This window comes from Bos indicus x Bos taurus, chromosome 6 (genome assembly GCF_003369695.1).
Source record: "Bos indicus x Bos taurus breed Angus x Brahman F1 hybrid chromosome 6, Bos_hybrid_MaternalHap_v2.0, whole genome shotgun sequence".
In the NCBI taxonomy this organism is placed as follows: domain Eukaryota; kingdom Metazoa; phylum Chordata; class Mammalia; order Artiodactyla; family Bovidae; genus Bos; species Bos indicus x Bos taurus.
Window position 1 is genome coordinate 19,239,668 of NC_040081.1, and position 20,762 is coordinate 19,260,429.

A 20,762-nucleotide genomic window follows, 5' to 3' on the forward strand; every position below is an offset into this window, starting at 1 on the left:
ATTTTAAAATCTTTTAGTAAAGTAAATAATTTTTTGGAATATGAAAATTTGCCTATGTAACTTACCTATATCATGTATCCATATTATTCTTAGAACTAATATTTTTTCTGCATTCCTCATTAAAGTGTGATGCATCTTCTTGTACCATCATATAGACTGACTTGTGACTGTAAGAAAGTCTTCGTATCTTAGAAATGTACAAGATAATACACATCATCCTTACCTGTTAATATTGTTCTAATAACCCAACTCCTTTATCATACACAAAAATATTTAAGGTACAAACACACCTGAGGCAGTGACTGCTATAGTAATCAGATGCTTTTGTGTTTTTATAGCTACTACTATTCCATAGAAGAGATTTCATTGCAATTTCTATCAACTTCTTTAATCATGTCTTATGTCTTTTAATTCTTTCAAATTCATCATTAAAAATCCAAATAGCAAAATGTCTTATAAACACTGAAAAGATAATAGCTAGTGTTTATATGTGGCATTGTTTTTATTGTGTTTTTTTTTGCCAAAACCAATCTTAAAATTATGGTGGACATTGTTATAAGTACACTATCAAGATGTATATATGATTGAGGCTAATTACCACATAAATACTTGGGCTTCTATAGCCTTGGTCTCTAAACTGGATACATGAAGCTGAAGCTTTTTAAGGTTATAGTTTGTAAAATAGTATAGTGTCCATCTGTTGGGTAGTATACCCACTATAGAACCTCTTTAAGTGTAGGTGGATTCTTTACCACCTGAGCCCCCAAGGGAAGCCCAAATGCAAAAGGCAAATGCAATGAATCCAAGTTTTTGTCTAGAATGTGAGGTTAAGCAATGAAGTAACAATCACAATTCTAAAAAATGGATGTTCGTCTCTCAGTTCAGTTCATTTGCTCAGTCGTGTCTGACTCTTTTCAACCCCATGGAGTGCAGCAAGCCAGGCTTCCCTGTCCATCACCAACTCCCAGAGCTTGCTCAAACTCATGTCCATCGAGTCGATGATGCCATCCAACCATCTCATCCTCTGTTGTCCCCTTCTCTTCCTACCTTCAATGTTTCCCAGCATCAGGGTCTTTTCCAATGAGTCAGCTAAAGAACTCACACATATTTGTCCTCTGCTGCTGCTGCTGCTAAGGCGCTACAGTCGTGTCCTACTCTGTGTGACCCCAGAGACGGAAGCCCACCAGGCTCCACCGTCCCTGGGATTCTCCAGGCAAGAACACTGGAGTGGGTTGCCATTTCCCTCTCCTATTTGTCCTCTACTTCAGTTCAATGAAATAAAACAAGTCTTTTGATCATGGAGAAAGTGCATATTGCAGTGTATTCTTTTATCATTTTGCTCTCCTTGCCATGTTGTGCCCAGAATTAATCAGAGTCTCTATATGTCAGAAATCTTCTTCTGTTTCATTGTACTTCAGTTCAGTCACTCAGTCGTGTCCGACTCTTTGCGACCCCATGAATCGCAGCACGCCAGGCCTCCCTGTCCATCACCAACTCCTGGAGTTCACTCAGACTCATGTCCATCAAGTCAGTGATGTCATCCAGCCATCTCATCCTCCGTCGTCCCCTTCTTCTCCTGCCCCCAACCCCTCCCAGCATTAGAGTCTTTTCCAATGAGTCAACTCTTCGCATGAGGTGGCCAAAGTACTGGAGTTTCAGCTTTAGCATCATTCCTTCCAAAGAAATCCCAGGGCTGATCTCCTTCAGAATGGACTGGTTGGATCTCCTTGCAATTTGTCCTATTAACACAAAATATACAGAATCTGTTCTTTGTTCATTTTTCAAACACCTAATACTTTATTATGATTATGAAAGACTGAAGATTAAAAAAAACTTTGACTACCTGCCTTTACAAGAGTCTGACAGCCTCTCATGTGTTTAGAATTTGCCCTGAAAAAGTTCTACTTCATCATATGATGTTTGCATCATATGAGAATTTCTGTTGTAGGCAATGAAAGGTAAATAATTACCAAGGAAACAAGATCTTTAAATAACCAAAACTGTCTGCATTGTCCAACTTACTTAAGAAGAGAATGTTCATTGTAAATGTATTAATATGTAACTAGACCAGTCTCATTCTCCTCTGCTATTTGCCAGTCACACAGTTAATAGCTATCTAGAGGTTTGATCATTCTGTCTACAAATATCCGTGTTTACCCAATCTTATTTGCACTATAAGTTTTATGACAAGAGTGTTCTTGGATGAGTGCTTTTATATGTTTTCCAGGATTTTTTTGACTGAACTAAACTAAAAATGGGGCAAGTGTGGTTTAAGATTTTTTTTCTTTTGTGTCTTATTGTCCAAAGTGTTAAAATAGCTTTAAAAAGGTTTGAAATAGTTTTGTATTTTGGATTCTAACTTGTCTCTTACCCAAAGGACTCTGTTGCCATGATACTTTGTCAGCATTTTAACATTTAATCTAGTGAACATTTTTTTAAACATCAAACCATAAAACACAAAAGCAAATTCTAGAATGATAAATTTATGACATACTTGTAGTGACTAAAAGGCAATTTGGACTAAAATCTTCTTTAAAAGCATGTAATAAATTGGTGATATTGAACCTAGAAACTCATCTAGATGCTTGTGTATGACTTTAGATACAGATATTAGATATTGGGTATTTGGATACAGGTGGGTACTTTTTTTAAACCAAATATAGAATTTATCTTGTAAAGTAAATAATTTTATTTAATTCTTTAATGTGTGGCTGAATAAATTATGTATAGAGAAGGCGCTCGAATAAGTTTAACACAGTCTGAGCATTGCCTTTTACCTTTGATTTTGAAGGGAGAGAGTCTAATGGGCTCAGCCCATGTCAGATACCCACCTTCACCCTCCCTCTCCCTACTGTCCTGTCAGTCTTGATTGTGGCGGGGTCTCCTGACGCAAACGTGACCGCCTACGCTCATCCTTTCATCAGGGTCAGTGGTTGAGGTCCTTTCAAACAAGAAGGCAGGGTTGGGGCAGGCAGTGCAAACGTGTCTGCTAGAGCACTTAACTAGTATAGATTTGTATTGTTTTTGCTACTGAAAAAACACTAAAAAGGAAAAATGTACATGGTTGACACTGGCTATTTGATAAACACAGAAACTCTCTCTGGCAGTTGATTTAGGCTGGCAGATGTAGATTGCTTTGCTGAAAATAGTGGAGTTGTCATATTCACAGTTTGAGAAAAATCAAAAGTTTTTACAGTATATCCTTATTAAAGATTAAAGTGCTATTGTAGTAATTATATGCTGAGGACAAAGTCATTTCTGTTCATGAAAACTGAAGCCAATACTTTGAATACTGAGTCATTTCATTGTAAATGTTCAAAAAACTAGAGCTGATGAAATGTTCTAGAACATTCTAACTAAACAGTGTACCTGGAATGGTATCTATTCTATTTCTCATTTCATTTTCCAGAACTTTTTACATCCTTCCCCTCATTATTAGTGCCAAATGCTTCTCTTTAAAGAAAAATGAATTAACAGCTGACTAGAAGTTTAAGATAATGTGTTCAACCTCCACCATCAATCTTGAGAGTAGGAGCCTCAAATTTCTCCTCTTGGTGTTAATAAGGGAAAAAGAGAGATTGACAGAAACAGAGAGAAGTAATATTCTAAAGATGAACCTACAAACTGGGGCAGTTGAGAAATTTTCATGTCAATAAATAATTATAATTTTATAATTATATTAATATTAATTACATTATAATTATAATGTATAATTCTTCTACAGCAATGACTGATTAGTTTTTTTTTGGGGGGGCAGATATTCGTTGCTTGTGATATAACCTTTTAAAATGCTATGTCTTTTCCATTTTGTAAAGAACATATCTAAAGTGGAAGTTCAGGGGGAGTTGCTAATATTGAACATAAACATCTCTTCATGATTATCATCAGTGATTGTTAAGGAGGAGACAAAATACAGCCTAGACAGACGTCTCACAGACTGACCTTCACATTCACTCTCCTCCTAGCCTTTCTCCAACTTGTTGCCCAGGTGCAAATGTGATCTGTTCTTATCTGCCTAAAATACTTCCTGATTTTCCTCGCTCTAGGAGAAAGACCAATTTTTAACAACATGATCTGCAAGGTGCTGTATGATCTGGCCTCTGCATTCATTTCCAGGCTAGTCTTATGCTGTCTTTGCTCTCTGCATTCCACTATACTGGCCTTCCTTCCTTCTCATGATTAGTCATGTGCCTCCCCAATACACACCTCACATTCCTGCCTTAAATAGTTTGTCCCTTCCACCACCCTATACCACCTGTATTCTATTCTGTTGCCTAACTTTTATTAATTATTCAGATTTACCTCAGCCATCACTTATTTCCTAGTGGAAACTTTCCCTGTCCTCCTCAAATTGACATGTCCTATCAAAGCATCGTATACATCTGTTTCAGAGCAGTTTTTGTAGTTGTTAATTTATGCTTTTTAAAAAAGTGATTGATATAATATCTTTCTCTATAGACTCTATAGGAAGAATCATCTTTTTAATTGCACTCTTTTGTAATAGAGCTTTAAAATAATCACAGTAGTAGTAATAATAGTAATAATGAATTGAAAGCCATGAATGTTGTACAACCTATGTGATTGCCATTGATTTGCTGCATTCTGATCACTTTCACAATATTTTGTTTAATCAAGAAAGTCTTGTTTACATCTTTGGCTAATCTTTTTCCTTTCTGTCAAAAGTTCAGGGGGAAAAAAGAAGTAAAACTGATGAATAACTAAAGCAGTAATTAATAAAAGTTAATTAATAAAGTAGTAATTAATTAAAAGTTTATTGTGTACACACCAAAAGACAGTTTGCAAACCAGGAGCAGTTGAACCAAAACATGGAGTGAGGCTTAGAGGTATATTGTTAAAAAGCAGCAGTGACCATTTTTCAGTGACTAGTTACAATATTAGAATTTTCTTAAATGAAAGGGAAATGGGTAGTGAACGTCAAATATCAATTTAGGGAGACAGTTTAAGTTTCACTTACAATTTTCAGAGGCATAAACAAGAAGTGACCCAGGTCAAGTTAGCCTCGCTTGTCTTGCAAAACAAGCTAAATTAATCTTTGCTTGTGTGACTAAATTGGTTTTGTCTGTTCAGGGGATTTTCAAGTCTTATCTCCATTTGTGTTTGATTTTAATGGTACTCTCTTCTGAGAATTAATTCCCTGTGAGCTTCTCTCACACATTCAAATCTGCACACAAATAAATGTTTCCCTTAACCTTTTTTCTCAGTTTTGTTCGGGGTCACATTTCAGGCAGCATCAACATTCCATTCAGCACTGCATTTACTGCTGAAGGGGAGCTTACCCAGGGACCTTACACTGCCATGCTCCAGAGCTTCAAAGGGAAGGTCATTGTCATCGTGGGGAATGTGGCAAAGCACACAGCAGTGGTAAGTGTACTCAGAAATGTCATATGGACCTCATGATGAGTTGTTTACCGGCCTACTGCAACAGGTTGTCTAAATGTTATTTCTTCAGGAGCTGGTTGCAAATCAAATGAGCTTTGAATATCTGTCTATATTCTTACATCAAAGAGATTGTCTACCTTTTCCTTATAGAAGAATTCAAGCCTTTTTTCCTCACTCTACAGCATCAGGATCAATACTAAGCTTGCTGCTGCTGCTGCTAAGTCGCTTCAGTCGTGTCTGACTCTGTGCGACCCCATAGACGGCAGCCCACCAGGCTCCCCCGTCCCTGGGATTCTCCAGGCAAGAATGCTGGAGTGGGTTGCCATTTCCTTCTCCAATGCATGAAAGTGAAAAGTGAAAGTGAAGTTGCTCAGTCGTGTCTGACTCTTAGCGACCCCATGGACTGTAGCCTACCAGGCTCCTCCGTCCATGGGATTTTCCAGGCAAGAGTACTAGAGTGGGGTGCCATTGCCTTCTTCAATACTAAGCTTAGGAAACTTCAAATGATAGCCTACTATGTTTTGTTGTGGTTTTGATGTTTTAACTATTTTCTGAAATTACAAGAAGTAAATTCAGTTCCTTTCATTGGAGAAAAACAGTGGGACTTCATTGGTGGTTTTGAAAGTTGATTGTGATGGATCATTTGTGGGTTTTCTTTCTTACAGGCCCAAAGCTTTATGGTAATAGAGAATTTGGGAAGGATATCAACTTTCAGGAACTGAGGAGTATATGAAACAGTAAAATGGCTTTTCTCTCTTCTGGCTATGTTCTTAAAATTTTTGAAACTTGAAACAGAGTAGTTTCTGGAGGTCAAAAACTTCACCTTTTTTTTTTTTAATTTATTTATTTTTAATTGAAGGATAATTGCTTTACAGTATTGTGTTGGTTTCTACCAAACATCAACCTTTACTTTTCATAAAAGACAAGTTAGAGGCTATCTGGACTATGAGAGCCAAATGTACTTATTTACAAATCCCTCAGTCAAACATTAAAATGTACACTTTGAATATGTATAAGTTATTGTATGTCAATCAGAGCTCTATAAAGCGGCTTTTAAAATGACATATCTAGATGTAGGCAACAGTGAACCAGGACAGGCCCTTTTTCTAAAAGGACAGAAGAATCTGCTCCTGAAAAAGTAGCAGAGATAGTTTGCTCTCTGAAGATAGCTTATGCAAATAAGCTGAATAATCCAGAAAGGATATCTATGGAAATGTAGTCAAGTGAGAACTTTAAGACTATTGTCATAGGCTGTTTTAAGCATCTAATAATCTTGTTTCAGAAGTATTGGCTTTTGACACTAAATTAAAGTCATCCTTGGTTAAAAAAAAGCTTAATTGACAAAACTAAAGAAATATCTGAGTGGATATTAGCTATGTAAGTCTTAAATTATTCATCTCTCTTTTATGTCACTGTATTTAGCACCTGATAGGGAATCTAAATTTACCTATTTCAGAGAAAGTCAGTATAGTAAATGACTAATGTGCAATTTTAATAAGTAACTGAGAAGATTTTAGAACTAAAGCCTTGGTATCTCAATTATTTTTATGTAAATCGGCTTTTATTATTACTATTATTACCACAATACTGCTGCTGTTACATTAATCCATATTGCAGTATCACTCCAATGAAAAATATCCATTTTCCATTACAATGCATATCAATACATTCAACTCACAGAAATAGTATTCAGAATCACTTATTTCTGGGTGGCACATAATACACAGCCTTAGGAAGAGTTGTTTTTTATTACTCCAAATGAGCTGGACTTTAAAAAATTATTTTATATTTTGACTGCACCATGAGGCATGCAGAATTTTAATTCCCTGACCAGGGGTATAACTCACACACCCTACAATGAAAGCATAGAGTCTTAACCACTGGATTGCCAAGGAAACTGTCAGGAAGAAATGTTAACAGTGATAATCATCCCAATTACTGACTGGTGATTGTGTGCTTGGCACTGTGACAAGTACTTCTATATGTTATCTCTTTTTATTCTTCATAACAATTCTATCAGTTCAGTTCAGTCGCTCAGTCATGTCCGACTCTTTGCAACCCCATGAACCGCAGCACACCAGGCCTCCCTGTCCATCACCAACTCCCGAAGTCCACCCAAACCCATGACCACTGAGTTAGTGATGCCATCCAGCCATCTCATCCTCTGTTGTCCCCTTCTCCTCCTGCCCTCAATCTTTCCCAGCATCAGGGTCTTTTCAAATGAGTCAGTTCTTCACATCAGGTGGCCAAAATATTGGAGTTTCAGCTTCAACATCAGTCCTTCCAATGAACACCCAGGACTGATCTCCTTTAGAATGGACTGGTTGGATCTCCTTGCAGTCCGAGGGACTCTCAAGAGTCTTCTCCAACACCACAGTTCAAAAACATCAATTCTTCGGCGCTCAGCTTTATAGTCCAACTCTCATATCTATACATGACCACTGGAAAAACCATAGCCTTCACTAGACGGACCTTTGTTGGCAAAGTAATGTCTGCTTTTTAATATGCTGTCTAGGTTGGTCATAGCTTTCTTTCCAAGGAGTAAGCATCTTTTGGTTTCATGGCTGCAATTACCATCTGCAGTGATTTTGGAGCCCAAAAAAATAAAGTCAGCTACTGTTTCCACTGTTTCGCCATCTATTTCCCATGAAGTGATGGGACCAGATGCCATGATCTTAGTTTTCTGAATTTTGAGCTTTAAGCCAACCTTTTCACTCTCCTCTTTCACTTTCATCAAGAGGCTTTTTAGTTCTTCTTCACTTTCTGCCATAAAGTTGGTATCATCCACATATCTGAGGTTATTGATATTTTTCCCGGCAATCTTGATTCCAGCTTGTGCTTCCTCCAGCCCAGCGTTTCTCATGATGTACTCTGCATATAAGTTAAATAAGCAGGGTGACGATATACAGCCTTGCTGCTGCTGCTGCTAAGTCGCTTCAGTCGTGTCCAACTCTCGGCGACCCCATAGACGGCAGCCCACCAGGCTCCCCCGTCCCTGGGATTCTCCAGGCAAGAATACTGGAGTGGGTTGCCCTTTCCTTCTCCAGTGCATGAAAGTGAAAAGTGAAAGTGAAGTCGCTCAGTCGTGTCTGACTCCTAGCGACCCCATGGACTGCAGCCCACCAGGCTCCTCCATCCATGGGATTTTCCAGGCAAGAGTACTGGAGTGGGGTGCCATTGCCTTCTCCGATATACAGCCTTGACGTACTCCTTTTCCTATTTGGAACCAGTCTGTTGTTCCATGTCCAGTTCTAACTGTTGCTTCCTGACCTGTATGCTGGTTTCTCAAGAGGCAGGTCAGGTGGTCTGATATTCCCATCTCTTTCAGAATTTTCCACAGTTTTATTGTGATCCACACAGTCAAAGGCTTTGGCATAGTCAATAAAGCAGAAATAGATGTTTTTCTGGAAGTCTCTTGCTTTTTTGATGATCCAGCAGATGTTGGGAATTTCATCTCTGGTTCCTCTGCCTTTTCTAAAACCACCTTAAATATCGGGAAGTTCACGGTTCATGTATTGCTGAAGCCTGGCTTGGAGAATTTTAAGCATTACTTTTACTAGTGTGTGAGATGAGTACAATTGTGTGGTAGTTTGAGCATTCTTTGGCATTGTGTTTCTTTGGGATTGGAATGAAAACTGACCTTTTCCAATCCTGTGGCTACTGCTGAGTTTTCCAAATTTGCTGGCATATTGAGTGCAGCACTTTCACAGTGTCATCTTTCAGGATTTGAAATAGCTCAACTGGAATTCCATCACCTCCATTAGCTTTGTTCGTAGTGATGCTTCCTAAGGCCCACTTGACTTCACAGTACAGGGTGTCTGGCTCTAGGTGAGTGATCAACAATTCTATGAGGGAGGCATTATTTATACATTTTATGTACAAGGAAAACTTAGATTTGGAGTTTATCTAATTTGCTGGTGTCAGAGCCAGGACTGAAACATGGGTCTATATGACTCTAAGCCCATACTCCTAACTTAGTGAGCAAGTAAGGCTTTTGAGTCTGAATGCAGCCATTTATCCTGTTTTTTCAAAATAGACTTGTTCTGATTTTTCATGGATCACAATAGCTCCTCCCAATTATGCACTAAGTGCTAACAAGCTTAAGGCTGTACTTTCAGAAAGCATTAACCATTTGAAAGATGGTATCAAGTGGACCTGAATAACTGAATCTTCTTAAATATGTCAAATGCATCCCAACATCCCACTCATTGTATTAATCTCTAGATTTATGTTTGTTCTAAGTTTACTTTATCATAAAGGTCAAAATATATATACAAATAAGTGGGTAACTCTTTCATTAAATAATAAACTATAGATCATATGTCATGTTGTGAAATGCATGTGTCACAGTGCGAATAAATTTAAAAGTTCGACAAATGAAGGAAATCTGGAAGCAAGACTATTTAGATGAAGCAATAAGAATATATGACAATAATGGTATACAAAGAGCCATCACATTCCTGACAAATCAGCCAGTGTCTTCCTTATCAGAAACCAGATGCTATCATAGTAGTTCCTTCTTCCTCAGACTCTACATGATTATTCATACTTGCACATAAGTGACTGAACAGATTGTATGCTTGGCTATTAATGCTTCAATCCAATGTCAGAACGTAATTTTTGAGGAACAGTTTTAAATATTTGTATAGAGATGTGTCAACTAAAAAAAAGCACAATCTAAAATTTGAGAAGCATGTTTTATTCAGCAGACTTAGTGAGAACTTAAGCTGGAGATACAGCCTCTCAGCTCTTAGGGAATGTTCCAAAGAGGGAAGGGAGGAGCCAGGATATAGCATTTTTGCTGAGGGGGGAAAAAAAATATAGTCAAACATCAAAAGATTACTGCTGATCACAAAAACAGGCATCTCAGTGGTACTAATGATTTTAGTACCTTTCTATGTGTGGCAAGATGCAAGAGTCTGGGCTTATTGAAATTATTCCTTTGATATACATCTTAACTATCTAGGGCCAGTATCCTGTTTTTCTCCATCTGTAATTGCCTTCACCATACACCATCAGGGACTTCTACAGTGGTTGATGGTTTTATGGCTGCAACACCCTTGGTTTATTGAAATGGCTAATGACATTCTTTTGTCCACAGATGTACTTTTAATAATTTTTTTCATCTTGGAGCTAAAGAGAACTTTTGATATCCTTTTGCTTGTATTGTTCCATCATTTTTTTGTCTGCTGTACAGATCTGTATGACTTTACTAATGCTTCCTTTCCCCTCACCCTCCTCTAAGTTGGAGGCATCTCAACTTAAAGCATATTTGCTAGAATTCTACTATGTATCCATGGTACTAGATATCTTTTACTTACCCTACCTCCCATCATAGATCCATCCTCCACAGTTCTTCACGCTGCTCTCTGTTCAAGATGGCAGACTTCCATGTCTTCTGGCTTCCAGTTATTGAGCTAATGGGGACCTCTGACAAATTTTGGGAGGGAGCGAGGTCAGGATATTTATCCCCCTGGTTTCTCCTTTCAAAGTTGTCTCAGTTTTACAGTGTTCCTCTACTAAAGGTTAATGCTTCTTTACAATAAACCTTCTCTATACTCACTTTCCAGCCCCTGGTCCCATTAGCTTTAGGGGCGGCAACAGCTCTGCTTTTTGGTAGTTGCAGGGTTACTACATCATCCTATATGGTTCTCTTACATTCCATAATGTTGTAATTAATCTCACTGAGTTAAAATCCCTCAATTTATCCTGAGGGTTTGTTGGAACCCTGACTGTTATAAGGATGCTATTTAAATGTATGATTTTTTAGTCAGACTATATTAGCTGCTCTGTTCTCTTTCTTACTAGCTGTTAAACTATGCAGATGGTTTAACCTCCCTAAGTCACCATTGATTCCTTTATAAGATGGGGAAAATAATACCTACCTCATGGCATTGTTGAAAAGATTGCAGATTAGGCAATAAGGGGTTCAGTACACAGCCTCATAATAGTAAGCACTCAATTAATTTCAGCTATTAATTTTATTTTCCAGTACTATATAATTTGCATATAATACCAAATGTGAATTTGGTAAGTACTATTTTATATATGATAAGAGTATAAAAGTTCTAGAGTTTGCAAGTAACAGCAGCAAAATGGCAGAGTGAGCAGTGCTAATCTCCCATTCTTCCACAGAAACATTGAAAAAAAAGTAGATTCTATACTTTTTTTAATAGAATGGCAAGAGCAGGCATCCGTGTCTTCTTCCTGATCTTAGGGAAACAGCTTTCGGTCTTTGACCATTGAATATGATGTTAGTTGGATTTTTTTCATACGTCGCTTTTGTCACATTAAGGAGATTCTCTTCTATTTAAGTTTATTGAGTATTTTATCATTGAATGGTATTGAATTTTATTAAATGTTTTTTCTGCATCAGTGGAGATAATTGTAATTATGATTTTTCCCTTTCTTCTATGAATGTGGTATTGTTATCCACATTGATATCCATATATTTAACTATCCTTGCATTCCTAGTGTAAATTCCATTTGGTCATGGTACATAATCCTTTCAGGAGCCTCCTGAATTCAGTTTGCCAGTATTTTGTTGAAGTTTTTACATCAATAGTCATCAAGGGTTTTTGTCTGTACTTTTCTTTTCTTGCAATGATTTTGTTTGACTTTGACAGGAGAATGATGCTGATTTGTAGCATGAGTTAAGAAGGGTCCTCTCATGTTCAGTTTGTTGGAAGGGTTTGAGAAGGATTTGTGTTAATTCTCACCAGAGCAATTAGGCAAGAAAAAGAAATAAAAGGTATCAAAAATGAACATACATTAGTTTCCTAGGATATGAAAAGTAATAGAAACTGGGTGGCTTAATACAATATAGTTCTAGATGCTCAGTTCAGTCGCTCAGTCGTGTCCAACTCTTTGCGATCCCATGAATCGCAGCATGCCAGGCATCCCTGTCCATCACCAACTCCCGGAGTTCACTCAGACTCACGTCCATCGAGTCAGTGATGCCATCCAGCCATCTCATCCTCTGTCGTCCCCTTTTCCTCCTGCCCCCAATCCCTCCCAGCATCAGAGTCTTCCAATGAGTTAACTCTTCACATGAGGTGGCCAAAGTACTGGAGTTTCAGCTTTAGCATCATTCCTTCCAAAGAAATCCCAGGGCTGATCTCCTTTAGAATGGACTGGTTGGATCTCCTTGCAGTCCAAGGGACTCTCAAGAGTCTTCTCCAACACCACAGTTCAAAAGCATCAATTCTTCGGCACTCAGCTTTCTTCACAGTCCAACTCTCACATGACCACTGGAAAAACCATAGCCTTGACTAGATGGACCTTTGTTGGCAAAGTAATGTCTCTGCTTTTCAATATGCTGCTGCTGCTGCTGCTGCTGCTAAGTCGCTTCAGTAGTGTCCAACTTTGTGCGACCCCATAGACAGCAGCCCACCAGACTCCCCCATCCCTGGGATTCTCCAGGCAAGAATACTGGAGTGGGTTGCCATTTCCTTCTCCAATGCATGAAAGTGAAAAGTGAAAGTGAAGTCGCTCAGTCATGTCTGACTCTTAGCGACCTCATGGACTGAAGCCTACCAGGCTCCTCCGTCCATGGGATTTTCCAGGCAAGAGTACTGAAATCAAGGTGTCAGCCATGTTCCCTCTGAGGCTGTGGGTTGAATCTTTCTTCACCTTTTCCTGCTTCTCATGGTGGCCAACAATCCTTGCCACCCACAAAATAGGACAAAGTATTTGTAAATTATGTATCTATAAAGGATTATTACTGGAATACAAAGTCAACCCACAAACATTAGTTATATTTCTGTTCACTAACAATTCCTACAACTCAACAAAAGAAGGCAATCAAATTTTTAAGTTTACAAATTTGGCCATAAGCACATGAAAAGATACCTGACACCATTTGTCATCCAGTTCAGTTCACTCACTCAGTCATGTCCGACTCTTTGTGACTCCATGAGCCACAGCACACCAGGCCTCCCTGTCCATCACCAACTCCCAGAGTCTACCCTAACACATGTCCATTGAGTCAGTGATACCATCCAACCATCTCATCCTCTGTGTAGGGAAATGCAAATCAAAGACACAGTGAAATACCACTTTGCACCCAAATGTTGGCAAGAACTTGGAGAACTGGAACCCAGGTGCATGGCTTGGAGGGGCGGGGGGAATGTAGAGTAATGTAGCTTATGTAGAAAACAGTTTAATAGTTTGGCAGTTCCTTCAAAATGTAAACATAGAATGACCATATAATAAGCAATTCCACTCCTAGGTAAATACCAAAAGAATGGAAAACATGGACTTAAACAGGATACTTGTATGCCAGTTTTCATAGCAGCATTATTTATGATGTCCAAAAGTAGAAACAACCCAAGTGTCCCTCAAGACATGAATGAATAAACAAAGTGTGGTATATACATATAATGTACTTTGGAATGAAGTTCTGATACACATTACAACATGGATGAGCCTTCAGTTTGGTTCAGTCAGTCGTGTCCAACTCTTTGCAACCCCATGGGCTTCAGCACACCAGGCTTCCCTGTCCATCACCAACTCCCAGAGTTTACTCAAACTTATGTCCATCGTGTCAGTGATGCTATCCAACCATCTCATTCTCTGTCGTCTTCTTCTCTTCCCACCTTCTATCTTTCCCAGCATCAGGGTCTTTTCCAGTGAGTCAGTTCTTCACATCAGGTGCCCAAAGTATTGGGGTTTCAGCTTCAGCATCAGTCCTTCCAATGAATATTCAGGACTGATTTCCTTTAGGATTGACAGGTGTGATCTCCTTGCAGTCCAAGGGACTCTCAAGGGTCTTCTCCAACACCACAATTCAAAAGCATCAATTTTTTGGCACTCAGCTTTCTTTACAGTCCAACTCTCACATCCATACATGACTACTAGAAAAACCATAGCTTTGACTAGATGGACCTTTGGTGGCAAAGTAATGTCTCTGCTTTTTAATATGCTGTCTAGATTGGTCATAGCTTTTCTTCCAAGGAGCAAGCATCTTTTAATTTCATGGCTACAGTCACCATCTGCAGTGATTTTGGAGCCCCAAAAAATAAAGTCTCTCACTGTTTCCATTGTTTCCCCATCTATTTGCCATGAGCCTTCAAAACAGTGTAAAGAAGACAAACACATAAAAGATAATTTTATGTGTTTTATGGAATTTTATGATTCCAAAAAAAATAAAGTCTAACACTGTTTCCACTGTTTCCCCATCTATTTCCCATGAAGTGATGGGACCAGATGCAATGATCTTAGTTTTCTGAATGTTGAGCTTTAAGCCAACTTTTTCACTCTCCTCTTTCACTTTTATCAAGAGGCTTTTTAGTTCCTCTTCACTTTCTGCCATAAGGATCATGTCATCTGCATATCTAAGGTTATTGATATTTCTCCTGGCAATCTTGATTCCAGCTTGTGCTTCTTCCAGCCCAGCGTTTCTCATGATGTACTCCGCACAGAAGTTAAATAAGCAGGGTGACAATATACAGCCTTCACGTACTCCTTTTCCTATTTGGAACCAGTCTGTTGTTCCATGTCCAGTTCTAACTGTTGCTTCCTAACCTGCATATAGGTTTCTCAATGGGTACAGGGTTTCCCATTAATGATTTAAAAAAAAAAAAAAATGGAAATAACCAGTGGTCATGTTACTCAGTCCAAGCTTGCTCTTCTCACTGCACGAGAGGTCAGTGAATCCGAGAGATGAAATGTTAAGGCAAGGAATACTACTTTATTCAGAAAGCCAGCTGACCAAGTAGATGGCAGACTAATGTGTCAAAATAACCATCTTGTTGGGGTCTGGATGCCAGGTTCTTTTATGGATAAAAAATAGGAGGAGGTGAGAAAGCAAAGTAAAAAGGCCATTTAATCTTCTAAGTATCTCCTAAAATGGCAAGCCTCAGGCTGGGAGACGTGTTAATTTCTTCCTTCCTGCCATCTGCAGGTGGACAAGGTTCTGAACAAAGGCACTTCAGCTTAACAGTCAGGCAGAGGGGCAGGATTCTCTGAGGCAGGCCATTATGTGTGATTGTAATAACAAAAGCAGCCAAAGAAACAGATCTAGTGTGGAATAGTCAAAATAGACTCTTCCCTATTACAGTTATAGTTATACAACATTGTGAATATACTTAATACCACTGAATTGTACACCTAAAATGGTTAAGATGGAAAATTTTATGTTATAAATTTTTTATATTGATTTTAAGTTCTAGAGTTTGATATCTTCAGGATACCCCCACTGTCCCCAGTTCGTATGGAGCCCTACAATTTTTGGTCAAACAATAGTGAGGATTTTCATAAAAGCTGTTCTGATCAGGTCTAATATTTTTCCTCTGTGTGTATCAAAACCAAAACAGTGATTTCTAAACAAGTAGCAGCTTTTCTTCTAAGCTGAAATCAATGCACTGCAACTGGCACAGTCCTGTTTTGAAAAGATTAAGAAAGCCATAGTTGAGTGCTGTGAAAAGAAAGCAGAGGTACCAATTCTAGTTAGTATGGTTACAAATTATCTTTGCAGATGTTTATGATTTTATGTCAAACACAAAATGTTTATGATTTGGACTTGGGAACTTTCTGTTTGCAAAACAGTAGGCACTGATTATAATTTTTCTAGTCTTACATCTGCCGTTAAAACCTAGTAATAAAGTTAGACTGAAAATTCATCAAATGAAATCAAGTATAGTTCAGTAAAAGAAAAATCTCTCAATAGTGGATTTACAACTAGCAAAATATCATTGAACAACTGCAAGAGAAAATAAGTGAACCACTTATCTAGAATATGATAGTATTAAATCACTCATTTGACATAGCAATTAGGACTAGGGTATTTTTTGTAATACAGGTATGAAGGAAGTACTCTACAGTGACCAGATGTATTGAATGTATTGTCTAAAATCACACAGAAAACAGAAGAGATCTGAGAAATATCACTTATTCATGTACCTGGGAAACTATAATCAGAGATATATGATTCCATTTTAATTATGTATTCATGAACTGTTTCCTGTAATTACAACTGATTAGCAACTTTTTCTATGAGATAGCTTCTTTACAATTACCACTTCATAAGGCTTTTGTTTTTGACCTTGCTCCCACATTAAATACATCAAAAAACTTTTAGAATCTGACATTTCTACTCTAGATAAAACATTACTCTTCACCCCCGCCCCCCTCAGAATAGGACAAAAAAGGACTACAAAGATCTTAGCTTAATTAGTATTCTAGGTAGAGGCTTCTGCATACCAGAATTAAGTCCTATTAAATCTCACTTGTCAGTAATCTTTAATTCACCTTAACCTTCAGGTTCAATAAAGCAGTGAACCATGATAGAATCAAGCATTTCCAGATATTTTGTGAACAAAGTTATGCCAGCATCAAGGAAATTCAGATAGTCTCCAGTGAGTGGAATCCCTAGTCTCTGAAATGTATAGTACTGTTCAAGAGTGGGATCAGATTTTGTGCTGATCCTTGCTGCTGTATAGTCAGCAAGCATTTGACAAGCCAGGCGTTAACAGGCTGCATCTGTCGCTATGGGAGTAGGAAGACCCCTGTATGAAAAGAAGGGTAAAGACAATTCAAGCTTTGTGGCACATTTAAATGAAAAACGTGGCAAGGTCTCACTCTTGTCTTCTTGCAGAAATAATCATGTCTTTGAAACTCACATGAGAAACTGCATCTTCGATTGTTAAACTAGAATTAGATTCCCTGGGTATACAAGGAAACATGCTGAATTAATCTCAGAGAGCAAGTATATAAATCTGAGAATTAAGGCAATAGCTTTTCAAATCAGTAGGGAGAGGCAGAAATAGTCTACCATCCATATCCTGGATTAAATGAACTCAGGAAAGTTCATTGTTATATCCTAGAGTGGATTACTCAATTTTAACAGAAATTTTTATTTTAAGCACTAATCAAATATTCAGTTCAGTTCAGTTCAGTCTCTCAGTCGTGTCTGACTCTTTGTGACCCCATGAATCGCAGCATTCCAGGCCTCCCTGTCCATCACCATCTCCTGGAGTTCACTCAAACTCACGTCCATCGAGTCAGTGATGCCATCCAGCCATCTCATCCTCTGTTGTCCCCTTCTCCTCCTGACCCCAATCCCTCCCAGCATCAGAGTCTTTTCCAATGAGTCAACTCTTCCCATGAGGTGGCCAGAGTACTGGAGTTTCAGCTTTAGCATCATTCCTTCATGGACAGATGTATGATTTGTTTTGATTCTCTTAGCAGTCATTACTCACACTGTCCTACCCCCAGCCTAAGGTCAAAGTCGTATACATCTTAGCTTGACAAAACATCATGGTGAATCCACTTCTTTCCTAGAAGTACATAATAATGTTTAGCAACAATGATGACTTAGCACAACAGCATGCTTTAAAATGTTACTGGGTTTCCTTTTTTCCCTTGTGGGAAAATAATACAGTGGGATCCAACTCGAGCTAGTGATAGGTCTCTGACAGAAAAATGGCCAACAACACTGACCAGAGCAAAATGAAACTCCAGTCAGTGTTTACTTTCACTGAGTCCTTTCAACAGTACATCATATTACTATGTTAGTCACTGAAACACATGAAACTCTAAAAATAATTACTCTTTGTCTAGGTTATATTTAGTGGTTATAAGACCACAAAGATTTCATCACTGCTAGTGTATCACATCGAAAAGTTATCTAAGAAAGAAATTGAAGGAATCTTTGTGTTTCACTTTGACTTGTCAACAACCCTTTGGATATCCTCTTGGCATGAAATCAGTGCTTTTCTTTTGTCATCAGAAGAAATATTCATCTGAGAACATAAGAGCCATCTTCAGTAATAAGCCATGTGTGTTATTATTCTTTTCTTTAAAACCAAAACAAACACTTCTGAATAGCATTTGATTCAGAAGCCTAGACAAGAGATGATTTTTGTGGCAATTCTATGACTAAACATTGTGTGTAGCTGATGTTTTCTATCCTTGGCATGTAAGGATTAAATTTAGAATATGGCATTTGTTTTCAAGTGAAAATAAGCAGATTTATAATAAGCAAGGCATACTGTTGCAACTATTTTTAAAAATAAGATGATTCTCCAGTTGTGTTCATTTATAGTCCCCTGGAGGCCAAGGTTATTTGACCTTCCCATGTCGGATTGGAAGTTAATTTGTATTGCAGTAATAGGAGGCTCCTGCCCTCCAGTCCCACCCCACTACTTCCTGGATCCCTTAACCAAGCTAAACCAAGATTTGTGATACTGAGATAATCACTAGTAGCCCTTGCCTTTTCCATTTTTCTCTAGCTCCGTCTCCTTTCTTCCTTCTCTGCTCAAGCTCTTCCCTTAGCTTTTGGCCTCAGGCATTTGAGATTGTCCTCCTCCAAGTGAGTGTTCAAAGGGGACCAAACGATTCTGAAAACTCCTTAAACCAATTCAGCGTATATCTTATCCATATAGTAAATTTCTCTAGCTCCTGATAGTATCTGTCTAGTTTGTCCAATTAATATAATACCTTTACTTTGTATGAAACGTTCTGTCAAAAAATACATTAGGTCTCTTTATAATTGTACCTTAGGCATTTTGATAATAGGAAGTGAATCTCCTTTATAAGTTCCAAATATGTAAGGAATTCTTTCTTGGTCTTGTTAGAACTGTAAGCACTGGTTATGGTTGAACTTGGCTTTTCTCCTGACCTTTTCCTTGCCTTTTTGTCAGCAAATTTTTTGGTCTGTGGGTTTATATCAGATTATAAGGAAAGAGTTTAGATATTAATGCATCTTGAAGACACTAGACATCATATGAGGCTTAAGAGTAACAGTGAAAACTCTTCTATATAACTTTACATTTGTTAAGCAATGGAGGATAATTTACTTTTAAAAGCCCATAAACTAAAATAAAACCTGTCCTGAGAATCCCTATTCTTATAACCTTTCAAAAATTGTGTGAATTGAAAAGCAATGTAGGAGTTGCAGTAACGGGAACCCTAAAACACCTAACCCAGACTTTGGTTTTGTAACATGTTTATTAGATGTATTATGTGTATAAGCAATTTTTTAAAAAACAGAGGGAGCTCATTTACAATTTCCAGAAAAAAAACTTCCAAGTCATTATCTGAATCTTGTGATCTCTGGTGCTATATTCATGACCTGTCACTGGACAAAAGTTATTTTGTCTTAATATGTGTTATTCTGTATACCTAAACCTGGTCTCCATAGCCTGCCATTTAATTAATTATTCCTTACCACAGGAATGTTTGTGGCTGAATGAGAAAATAACCATACTCACCCTCCCTCTTGACCTACAAAGTTTGGGGTTTGGCCGTGGTCCATCCATCACAGCCTCGCTTTTGAATCTGAGTTTTTATTGTGTACATCCTTTTCAGAGCATGGTATACTGTGTGTAATACGACTGGTGCCTTGGACACAGTATGGGTTTACCGTTCTCAGTTGTCTAGTATAAACAGAAGTGGATAAATGATTGTTGCTGAAATTCTCGTCCTCAGTATTGCAGATCATAGGAAAATGTGCCACAGAACTCATTAGCGCTCCTGATACATTAATGGTATTAGATGATGGAATTTTATCAAAAGAGGCTTATCCTCTAATGTGAGCCAGTATGCTTTTATGTCATAAAAACAAACTTTTATGTCATATCCAAAATGTTTTCTCCTATTTCTTTAATGTCAGCTTTTCAGAAAATTTCCACATAGCCATTCTTAAGAGAACTTATTTGAAAGTATAAGCTGTTTTTAAACACTAATCTGTAAATCTGTAGAAAGATCCCAGTTTGCCTTATGCATAAATACTAGGTCGCTATTAGCTATCATAAATTTTTTAATTAAATGAATTAATGTAAAGGAAAATTTTTAACCTAGAATTCATATGAGTTTTAGAAATTCTTTGAATTAATTAAAAATTTGTTCCAAGTGTTATATACGTATGTGCTGTATGATATATTTTTTCAGAGAATAGGTTCATAAGCTTTCTTCTGATTGCCAAAACTATATGTGACCCAGTAAACTATAAGAGTCACTAGTATAAATTACTGCTCCAACATAAACAGTTCACCATTTACACTGGAAGCCCTATATTACGTTCCATATGGGAAGAACTCTGGTCTTTTAAGTTTGAATCTGTTCAATTGCAGAATGTTGTAAATGGCTTTCCTATTAAAGGATCACTTGGGGAAAGGAAAGAGGAGAAAAGGAGGAAACTAGCTTTATAGAGACTATTTAGTATGAATCAAACACTTACATATATAATATCGAATTTAAACCTCTCAACACTTTAAATACGCTAGTAAAGTGTATAATTATTACAGATTTAACAGATGAAGAAACTAAGGCCAAAAGCCTAAGTGACTCACCTAAGATCCCACAGCTAACCAGTGGTATTAACAGAACCCTGATTCAAACTCTGTGCTGTCCAGCTACAA

The 20,762-nt window shown here is 37.8% G+C and overlaps 1 protein-coding gene across 2 annotated transcripts in view; it reads left to right on the forward strand.

Annotated features, from left to right (window-relative positions):
* TBCK (TBC1 domain containing kinase) overlaps positions 1-20,762 on the forward strand; it is a 209,094-nt gene that overhangs the window by 172,057 nt on the left and 16,275 nt on the right. For both annotated transcript variants that reach the window (XM_027543890.1, XM_027543891.1), the window contains exon 25: positions 5,223-5,382. In XM_027543890.1, the coding sequence (XP_027399691.1) occupies positions 5,223-5,382 (160 nt within the window). The remainder of the gene's footprint in view (positions 1-5,222; positions 5,383-20,762) is intronic.